The following is a 12,049-nucleotide window of genomic DNA, read 5'->3' on the forward strand; positions in this document are numbered from 1 at the left end:
GTCCTAAATCTGCCTGTGTACATGGTAAACTGTAACCTAACTTAATGTGTAAACAACCTGCAACCTAACTTCAGAGCATACATTATAACAAGTAGCAAAATCTCAGAGAATCATAGCAGCCTAACCTTCAGCCAACTGTAGGCCGAAGCCTGCCAAAACATCCAAATAAGGCAAACACAGAACTCCAGTCAATCAGGTTATTTCCGCATGTCATTTCCATTTCTCCAGCTATAAATATTGCCTGCAACGCCTTGTAGGATGAAGCTCTCTGCACTGCTTTTGGTCCTGAGTGTTATCTGGTTCATAAATATTTTTTATTTTCTCTGCTCAAATGAACTCTGTTAAATTTAACTTGTCTAAGATTTTTCTTTTAACACTGTCTAAGTTTATATTGGGAGAAGATCTCTGAAGCAGATGTAATTGCTTTTATAACAATGTCCATCCATTTATTCTTTAAATCTCCCACCAGCATTTCCATTGTGTCTCATTATTCAGGTTTCCTACTCCATGAAGACATTATCTCGGGATACCTTTTGGTCTTCACAGAAAAAGGTTGACACACAAAGACCAAGTGATTGAACATCATAATTGGTAATTAGTTCAGGGTTTTAAAAACTGTTCCTCTGGGATACATTTTAATGTAACTAATAGCAAATCACTTCAAGATGTTCTTCCCTGGGGTCCCTTGTCCTTGAGTCAGGAACCATGCTTTTCATTGATCTTAAGTATAAATAAACCAATACTAAAGCAAGCATGAAAGAGCTCCTTTGATAGCAAACTGGAAAGAGCTACTGTACTTTTAGTTTTTTACAGTGATTTAATACAGGTCACCATTTGAACATGACAATACTCTGCAAAACACTACAGTGAGTATTTGTGGGCAGACTGTCTAATTCTTAAGTTTACCATAAAATCATGGCCTGAGTAGGGATATTTTTGAGCCAGGTAACATACTTAATTCCTTTTTATCCATAGCACACACACACACACACACACAAAATCCATCCGCGGATTGTACTTTAATTCAAAACAGGGGATTTTATGCTATCAATGTATCAAAATACTGATGATGCAAGTATTTATATTGCCTGCCAGCCTTTCAAAATTTTTCCTTTCATATCAAATATGCAAAAGTTGGAGTTTAAAAGACAGTCAACTAAATTTAGGTTAATATACTTTACCAAGTTATGGGAATGCTTGACATGTGTGAGAAATTGTTTTAGAATATGTCCTTTCTTTAATTATCATAAAGACTTAGCTAAATGGTTTAAGAATTAGCTTGCAAAACTTCTCATTGTATCAGGATGCTCTAAGCTGCTTAAAACGCCTCTCAAAAATAGAGCCTTACAAGGGTTTCATTTACTCATTTAGTGTTCATATTCTACCTACCATATATAAGAATCTGTGACAGACTCTATAAAATGGTGAGTGGCATGTTCAGAGTTGAATTTATAAAAAAAAAAGATTTCTTCCAAAACTTAGAAAACAATGTAAACGTGAAAAATAATGTCTTCCCAAACATAGAGAATAAAATGCTTTCAGACAGGAATTGCATTGGCTTCAGATGTCCTAGGGTGACCAACTTTCCCAGGTTGCCTGAGACTGACAGGTCTCCTAGGATGTGGGTCTTTCAGTGGCAAAACTTGGACAATCCCTGGCTAACCAAGTGGTTGATCATGCTTTGTAGGGTAGGGCCATGATTTGTATGCAGGTATTGACTCTCCTTAATCTCCACCTTTTCTCTTTTTACCATTTATTATACTGCCTTCACACTGATCTTCCTTTCCTACCTCTCTGATCACTTCGAAACCTAGAAAATTAAGAAGTAGCTACTTTCACTTCTTTTCTAGTACTTCAACAGTGAAGCTAAGCTGAAGAGAATGTAACATTCTCCTTAAACGATGCTTGAACTAGAATCACCTCTGACTTAGCCCTACCTAATAGAAAGTGGCCTAGAATGAAACTGTCTGACAGAAGTCATTCAGGAATATGAGAGTACGAGGAAATGCGTATCACTCTGTCCCCATAGAGCACAGTGGCTGCTGTGGTGAGTTCTTAGCACCTTGCCTTAGACAACATGGGCCCTTTAAACGTGTGCCGATATTGTTTATTATGACAATGAAGATGAAAATACTTGAAAACAGAGATGATGATAATGATGTAATGGATACATAAGAATAAACTGCTGTTGGAGTTGACATAGGTATAACATTGGCTTATAAAACGCAACATGAGTGAATTTTGTCATTAGACTCCCTGGATTCAGATTTCCATGTCGCCAGTGTCTGACTGTGTGACAATAAGCACATTTGATAACTACCAAATTTCACCAACTACTTCATATGTAAAATAGTGACATAAATATTATCAATTTTTTTTGAGACAGAGTTTCGCTCTCGTTGCCCAGGTCGGAGTGCAATGGCGCGATCTCGGCTCACTGAAACCTCCGCCTCCCAGGTTCAAGCAATTCTCCTGCCTCAGCCTCTTGAGTAGCTGGGATTACAGGCATGTGCCACCATGCCCAGCTAATTTTGTATTTTTATTAGAGATGGGGTTTCTCCATGTTAGTCAGGCTGGTCTGGAACTCCCAACCTCAGGTGATGCGCCCATCTTGGCCTCCCAAAGTGCTGGGATTAGTGAGCCACCGCACCCGGCCCTATTAATTCTTAAACTTATTCTCATGATTTAGCAAAATAGCATGGTGAATGGCACATAAATCAAGCATCATTGTGAATTATTAGTAAATGTTTGGTGTTCTAAAGTAAGTAAACAGAATGTGACCTCAATTCACTCCTTCCAGGAAAAGGTTGCCAGTGTTTATTTGGCAGTGCACTGCATCCTGCCAAACAAAATGGTCTAAGTTTTTTCTGTATGTAGTTTTATATTTTATATCACTTTCATTTTATTCTGGCAATTCTATATCACTTTCATTTTATTCTGGCAATTCATTATTATAAATAAATCCTATTGTTAAACTTAAATTGATAATGTTCTACAAACCAGTTGGTGCCTGTAAACACAGTCTCCATTTAAGATGGACAAATACTGTCTCCCTCTGAATTCATCCTCTATGACACCTTCAGGGCTGGCTTTCTAAAACTGGGGTATGTCACATACTACTTCCTCTCTCAGAAATCTAAAATTTCTCCCTTATCGACTACTTAACAACAACATAATTCCTTACCTTAGAATATAATAATCTCAAGTAGTCCTATCTTTTCTTATTTTTATTTTTATTTCATTAAGACAGGGTCTGGCTCTGTCACCCAGGCTGCAGTGCAGTGGCACAATCTCGGCTCACTGCAACCTCCACCTCCCAGGCTCCAGCGAGTCTCCTGCCTCAGCGTCCCAAGTAGCTGGGATTACAGGCCGGCTAATTTTTGTATTTTTTGTAGAAACGAGGTCTCACTATGTTACCAAGGCTGGTTTCGAACTCCTGGGCTCAAGCCATCTGCCCACCCTAGCCTGCCAAAGTGCTGGGACTACAGGTGTGAACCACACACCAGGCCAGTTTTATTGGAATTTATCTTCTCTTTCCTCTTCCCTTTCCACTCACACTCCTCAAAACCTGCTTACTTTTGGAGACAATACCACATTCATGTGGACTAAAAGCAGAGTTATTCATGAGAATAAAAATTGTCCCATATAAGGGAAGATATGCAGGAGAAAGAAGAACAGTATAAATGGTAAATATAATGGTAAATATAAAGGAATATTGACTAAGCAATAAAAATCACGGGTGCTAGGGTTTCAGATATCACACTCATGTTTTTGGTTAGTATTTTCATTATTTTATCCAAGACCAAATTAAGTGTGCTATGTTACTATATAAAACTGTTTTATAACTCTAATGATTTTCTTATGGTCCCAAAGAATATTAGTTTATTGTTCATTGTTTTATCACTGATGCTGAAATAACTGAGAATGTATATTACATTTTCTACATCGTCATAATCTAATAGCATAATGATTAGCATAAACTGTGGCCTTTAAATATTTAATGAATAAAGTCACCTTTATTGTAATTATTATAGAATTAATTGAATTATATTTTATTGCCCTAACCCAATCTGGTTATTCTTAAATTATTATAATATTTATTCAATCTTTTCAAATACATTTCTGGAAATTTCTTCCATTAAATAGTAAAAAACTCCCTCATTATTAACGACTGAATACTCACATACTAAAACATGATTTTTCAAAATTATATATTTGGAACTCTAAATAATAATTATTTTTACCTTTGATTGGTAGCTCAGTAAGTCACCAGAATAGGGCTAAAGATTCATATTCATTATTTAATCCTCAAAGAATCTCGGTGAGTTTACTACTGTTATCTCCATTTAACTAATGCGAATGGACTGAGGCTTGAAGAATGTCTTAAAAATGGAAGGTCACAGACAGGGTCAAGATTAGGCCATATGTATTATAATGATACAAACTAAATTTCACCGATTTTTCTTGCCTCCAGATTTTGATCATTAGAAAATCTAAGCCAGATTAAACATAATAACTAGAGCTGAATTGATAATTTCAGAGGAGATGACCAGGGATGCACACGGCCAGGAATAAATGGCTTTTGATTTGCAGCAAATAGAAACAGACTTTCTATTTCTGGAGAAAGACACTTTCCTGCTGATGCAGGCAGGCCCTCTTCTTCTGGATACTGTGGCTTTTTTGGAGCCTACAGTAGCATGCAAGTCAGACTAACATCAATTGCAGAATTTCAAGAGAAACTACTGACCACTGTTTGGACACCTATGGATAGAAAACAGTACATATCTCCACCTTAAGCCAATGGTGGGCATCCTGAACAAGGTTTTCATAGTCAGTAGATACCCTCTCCTCACAGTGAACTGTGTCATAGTGTCATTCCAGATTCAGCCTCCTTCACACACAATAACCACCCAAACCAAGGAAGCCGCACTGAGAACAAAGTCAAGCAAACCAATGTCATAACTCCAGAGAAGCGGGTGAGGACATTACAAGAAGAAAAGAGAAACAGAATCCTCAGGTTCCCTTGCCTTTGCTCTTAACTTAGAGATGGTGGAACAGCGGTGCGCTTTTCTATCTCCTGTGAACTTTAAGAATTTTTTGAAACTTGCCCTTGTGTACTTGGGACTGGGATCTCCTTCTTCATACCCTGCTTTAGGAAAATTGATCAGTAACAGTTACGTGGATAAATAACATTGATAAATAACAGTACTTACATTAATAAGTGAGAGTTCTCCAAGAAAAAAAAAACAAAGCTTTTTTCTTCAACAATGAAAGCTCAGTTTATATTTGAGTGCCTGTTTTTGGTGATTAAGATCACCAAAAGGCTGAAAGGGGTCTGTTATCTTATACATTTATCTCAAGAAGCTTTGATGTCAGATTTATGATTAAGATAAAATGACCAGACCAGAACCGCTTACTATTTGAAAACATATTCAACACATAGTATTTTTTAAATTAGTTAATATCACTTCAGTTCAGATCTTTCAAAGATTCTAATATTTGAATTAAATTTTAAGAATCAACTACCTTGTCTATATTTTCCTCTTCCAAATCATCTCGTATTCAAAATAAAAATCCATATTCTTTCAGATATCTCTTATATTTCTTAGTTTTTGTGTACATTTGCCATATTATTTTGTGTTTTGCTTGAAAGTATATAGTAGAGAGGTTAATAGCAAATTTTTTGGAGTCAGATGATCTAGGTGTTAATCCTGGCACTTATGAGACACACAATCTACCTACTATTATTTTTACTCCCATGCATTGTTTGCTTATCAACTACATAAAGATAAAAATATTAAAGACTCAATGTGCTTGTGAGGACAAAATTGTATCATCTCTGCAGAGGACCTAACATACAGCCTGTCACATGTCAAAGACCCAAATAATGGTGGCTGTAACATTCCTTCAGTATGGGTAAATTAATACTAAAGCTAGAGATTCTGAAATGGATTATGGATTAGACAAAAGCTCTATTTTTTCTTCCAGTTTAAAGAGTTAAAGATGAATTTATCAGTAGCTAAAATTTGGTTAACAAATTATTGAGGCTACAAGGCATGAGAGAGCAAAACAGACTAGATTTGTGGACCCACACTCAAAAATACTTTTTATTTATGTCTCTGTTTAGATACCAGAGGTACAATATGATCTCTGAAAACTTAAAGAACATTGATAAACATAAATTTATGACTAAATTCACAACTACTTTGAATACTATCACTAGATTCATCTAATCATAATAGTTCCAAAAGCCATGAATTCGTGTAACTGTCTGTGCATACAAATGTACCAAAATAAATAAGCATAAAAGAAAACGGACAGCAACCAAGTGCAGTGGCTCATGCCTGTAATCCCTGCAGTTTGGGACGTCAAGGCAGGAGGACCTCTTGAGGTCAGGAGTTTGAGACCCGCCTGGGTAAGAATGAGACCCCCATCTTTTTTAGAAAAGAAAGTAAAAGAAAACAGAAAACAGAATGCTATGGAAGTTTTGGGGGAAAATAACATAGGACACAGATTTTTCTTGTGTCCTAGAAATTATTTTCCAGAAAACTCCAGTTGCCATTTATGCTTGGGTATCCTTTAGAAATCATGGCTCTGTCTCTCTAACATCTGGTATTTATTTCAATTTATTCAATGTTTAGAAATAATAAATCCATATCTTACAGAGCTTAAATGGCCAATCTATAGCTATGATGAAATGAAGACACAACCCTACATTTTATATTTTTAAATCCAATTATCTTGCCATTATATAACAGCAAAACAAATAGCTGGTCCAGTGAATTTTGGCAATGTGCTTCTCAAACTGATGAAAAACTACTAATACAGACATTTGATTAAATTGTTTAGTATTTGGACTGTGATACGTTAGTCAATGTTCCCATGAATATACAGCCTCAAAATACTAGGTTGGGCATTTTTCATCTGAAATATCCTCACTATAATTAGCCCTGTCAGCTTGTATTATTTCAAGTATCTTTGCTCATGTATATCTCAAGGACACCTAAATGTACCATGCAATTAACTGAATTATTGAGGTATGTAATAATTTGTATTACAGCTCCATTGGATATATATGCATATCCAGAATATATACATATGTGTGTGTATATATATATGTGTGTGTGTATTTAGACAAGTTTTAAGTGAAAATGATATCAAAATATTTGAAGGCATTTTGAAAATATTTTTCTTCTCAACCACTGGCTTCAGTTTGAGTCATCAATGGAGGAACATACATCAGAGAATGGGATTAGTCTGGAAAACAGAGGATATTGCCTGGAATACAGAACTCCATCATATGGGAATTCCTGCTGCAAAGTTGTGTCCAATCAAGAATTAAGTCCCTAAGTACACACACTCCTCATGTTATCTCCTAACGACACAGGGATTCTTTCAATTTTCAGTTGTTTATTCTGTGCAATTACTGCCATTCAATCACCCAAGCAGGATGAATCACAGCGTTGTAACTGAGTTCATTATTCTGGGCCTCACCAAAAAGCCTGAACTCCAGGGAATTATCTTCCTCTTTTTTCTCATTATCTATCTTGTGGCTTTTCTTGGCAACATGCTCATCATCATTGCCGTAATCTATAACAACACCTTGCATACGCCCATGTATGTTTTCCTTCTGACACTGGCTGTTGTGGACATCATCTGCACAACAAGCATCATACCGAAGATGCTGGGGACCATGCTAACATCAGAAAATACCATTTCATATGCAGGCTGCATGTCCCAGCTCTTCTTCTTCACATGGTCTCTGGGAGCTGAGATGGTTCTCTTCACCACCATGGCCTATGACCGCTATGTGGCCATTTGTTTCCCTCTTCATTACAGTACTATTATGAACCACCATATGTGTGTAGCCTTGCTCAGCATGGTCATGGCTATTGCAGTCACCAATTCCTGGGTGCACACAGCTCTTATCATGAGGTTGACTTTCTGTGGGCCAAACACCATTGACCACTTCTTCTGTGAGACACCCCCATTGCTGGCTTTGCCCTGTAGCCCTGTAAGAATCAATGAGGTGATGGTGTATGTTGCTGATATTACCCTGGCCATAGGGGACTTTATTCTTACCTGCATCTCCTATGGTTTTATCATTGTTGCTATTCTCCGTATCCGCACAGTAGAAGGCAAGAGGAAGGCCTTCTCAACATGCTCATCTCATCTCACAGTGGTGACCCTTTACTATTCTCCTGTAATCTACACCTATATCCGCCCTGCTTCCAGCTATACATTTGAAAGAGACAAGGTGGTAGCTGCACTCTATACTCTTGTGACTCCCACATTAAACCTGATGGTGTACAGCTTCCAGAATAGGGAGATGCATGCAGGAATTAGGAACGTGTTTGCATTTCTGAAACACTAGTAGTTTCAACATGCAACATCACTTCTGTACTCCGGAACCATCTTCTAGAGCATCTCAGATTTTACTGATTTTTCATACTTACCTCCATTCCAATTTTCCCTTCCCTCTTATTCCTGCCTTCTTCCTAGCAGTCTCATTGTCTCCAAAATTCTGTACTCTTTATGTGAAGAATATTCATAAAGCAATATGCACAATACCCTCACATAAATATGTCATAATATATATTCCAACATTTTCCAAAAATATGTACATAACTTCGAATACTTATATATGCATATACACAAATATTTACCTATACGTGCATGTGCACATCATACATGCAAATATCACAAAACATTTTGTGTATTTTGTGCCATTTATTTGTTGGTATGTGAATGTGAGCTGGAGAGAAGTAGTGTGTGTGATAAATTTTCCCTTGCTTAATAGGCTGGGTTCATTCACTTACAGCATTGTGATAATGAGGTATCTACTCTGGGGTTGAACCTCATTACGTTATTTAGATTTCATTGGAGAAAAATCGTGCTCTACTGAATAAAATTATTGGGCAAATTCTAAAGTCTCCATGTGTTCAGGAAAAAGTGACAGAATATTACTTCAGTCCTTTTAAACCAGTGAGTACACTTATGCCTCATGCAACATTAGTCTGACATTAGGCAGTCAATAGTGTGTATGGCAGTTCAATGGGGCCATCAATGAAACAGGCACCTTCAGTCATCTTGTTCTGCCCTTCAATATTGTTTTCCCTAGGATCATGAATGGCTTTTGTATTACTAGGCATCTCATCCATAACCCAAGTAGAATGAAGGCTAAGGACAGAGATTTCATGAGGCAAATGAAGCACTGTCTATTATTTTTATAAGGATAACCCAGTAAGTATAAGCTACATCTCATTGGCTATAGCTATATTATTACACCATTTCAAGTTGTAAGTACCAATTGGGAGAGTATATTCTGAAATTAGGCACTTGGCACCCCTGAAAAAATTTGGATGTAACATAGATGGGATGAGAAGTGGGTGTCTATACTATGGCAGTTGCTATGAGTATCTACTAGCAAATGTATCATAAATGCAGATTTGAAGTCACAAACTAAATCATGAAATAAAGTTAGGTTGAGAGAGTGAGAATGCCAAAACTGAGGCTACATAATAAAAATATACAACACATCTTATAACAAATTGGAAGAAATACATCATTTGCTGTGATTAGTAAAGCATATTTTTACAATATATTTCCACAATTATGAAAACATGTTGGAATTTTGTCTTACAAATATATCTGGAGCAGTTGTGTCCATCATCAGATAAATTGATAAAGAAAATGATAAAACATTTCATGTTTTACATGTATAACATTTTGTTTTATAATTATAACATTTTGTTTTATATATGTGACATATATTAGTAACATGTTATATAACATATATAACACTTATGTTATATATAACATATTATATATAACCTTACTATATATGTATATGTAATGTCATGTTATGTTATATATATCATAAACTGTTATATATATAACCTTAGATATGTTATATATATAACCTTAGATATATATAAACTGTTATACATATATGTTATATATATCATAAACTGTTATATATATCATAAACTGTTATATATGTATATATGCAATGTTTCATTATATGTTATAGGTAACATAACTGTAATATAAGCAAATATTAAATATCCCTTTCTGCATTATACTTTTTTTTACTTAACAATATAATCTAGAGATAGCTTCATAATGGTCTTACATACAAATGTGCACTCACACATATATATACCTATATGTACAGATATACATATATCCACATGTGCATACATGTATTACACATTCCACAATATTTGTAATTTTTTGAACCTTTGGAATTTATTGAGACTCATTTTTAGGGTGAAATAAATTATCCATTTTTAAGTTGTTTTATATGTGCTGATAAATAATCTCCACTCTTTTTTTGGGAGAGTATAGTATACAGTATTAGTTTAATGCATGCATTTTCAAGTTTATTAAGGTATTTACATATTTGATATTTCTGAAAATAGAATACTATTGGTTTATTTTTTAGGCTATTTTGTTAGGTTCATATAATTTGTTCATATTGTGTTCTCATTTTATTTATTCTTTATGACATCTTTATGAGATCAACTTGCATTCATTTTTTTGTAATTCAAAAATAATTGACATAAAATTTATGTATTATTGTTTACAGCCTAACATTTTGAAGTATAGATGCATTGTGGAGTGACTAAATTTAGTTAATTAACATATGCTATGCATTACCTCACATAATTATCATTTTCATGGTGGAAACACTGTATACCCACTCTCTTAGTATTTTTAAGAGTACAGTATATATGGTTTTCTACAGAGATAGGAAAGCCACAATGTCATAAAGGAAAAAACAAATTTTGTACAAAGAGAAATAATTACAATATACTATATTTCTCTCATGAGTTCCTTAAATTATATTTTATGGTTGAAAGAAAAATTATAACAACATTAGTTGGTATAAAAAAACTATACATTGTGATGTAATAAAAATGCTATACATAAGTTAGAATCCTTAAAAATCTTAACGAAAACATCAGAAAATCAATAAATGAAAAGCAGAGAAATAAAAGACAGAAGAAACAAACAGAAAACAAATTAAAAAGTCGACAAATTGTAGCATATTAATGATTACCTTAAAAGTAAATGATGCAATAATATATGCAAATTGAAAGACAGAGATTGGACACTGGATAAAAATACATAATTGAACTATAAACTGTCTATGAGAAACTCACATAAAGTAACAAAACAAGTAGGTTGAAAGTAAAACTACAGAAGAAGTCATAGCATGTTATGTCAACAAAAAGGAGAAGTATCAATAACAACAAACATAGAAGGGTGATCAATGAACAGGCTTTACTTCCCAACAGTTTCACCAGATAGCCATAAATGGGTATTTTATTCCATTTAAACAGGTTACAAATAATATAATGAAAATACTGTCATTTAAATCTTACATATTTGATAGCAATATCAGAAAAATTTCCAACATAGATATACCTTTATCATATAATAGGTTATGTTGACCACTTTAGCTTATTCCCCCAGCCTTAAGGTATAGTTTACACACACACACACACACACACGCGTATACATATATTTATAGTATGCAATGTGATGCTTTTATATAGGTATAAACTGTGAAGTTATCAAACAAAATGAATTTACATATCCATCACCTCACATAATTATCTTTTATTGTGATTACATTTAAGATTCACTCTCTTAGCAATTTCCAAGTGTAAATGAACAATTAAAAGAAAAAAATTAAAGAAAACATCTACAGCTAGATTAAATACAGGTTGAAAGCCAGATATAAACCATATAGATACACACAATATAGATATTGGTAGACATAAATATGGCTATGGGTATAAGCATGAGTATGAATATAGTTAAGGTGTTATAGATCCAAGTTTACTTAAGATAGGACCATTTTATTTATTTATTGAGACAGAGTCTCACTCTGTCACCCAGGCTTGAGTGCAGTGGCACAATCTCAGCTCACTGCAACCCCAGCCTCTGGGGTTCAAGTGATTCTCCTGCCTCAGCCTCCCAAGTAGCTGGGACTACATGCACCAACCACCACATCTGGCTAATTTCTTGTATTTTTAGT

The 12,049-nt window shown here is 34.8% G+C and overlaps 1 protein-coding gene across 1 annotated transcript; it reads left to right on the top strand.

The window, feature by feature from the left end:
* Positions 1-766: 766 nt before the first annotated feature.
* LOC100980741 (olfactory receptor 13G1) lies at positions 767-9,667 on the top strand. Its single transcript, XM_057303141.1, has 2 exons — positions 767-866; positions 7,213-9,667. Exon 2 carries the CDS (start codon positions 7,451-7,453, stop codon positions 8,372-8,374), a length of 924 nt encoding a protein of 307 aa, XP_057159124.1. The 5' UTR covers positions 767-866; positions 7,213-7,450; the 3' UTR covers positions 8,375-9,667.
* The last annotated feature ends 2,382 nt before the right edge of the window (positions 9,668-12,049 follow it).

This window comes from Pan paniscus, chromosome 1 (assembly GCF_029289425.2).
Source record: "Pan paniscus chromosome 1, NHGRI_mPanPan1-v2.0_pri, whole genome shotgun sequence".
NCBI lineage: Eukaryota > Metazoa > Chordata > Mammalia > Primates > Hominidae > Pan > Pan paniscus.

What these genes read in the sequence shown, in the direction of transcription:
- LOC100980741 (XM_057303141.1), top strand. Translation starts at nt 7,451, where the DNA reads ATGAATCACAGCGTTGTAACTGAGTTCATTATTCTGGGCCTCACCAAA.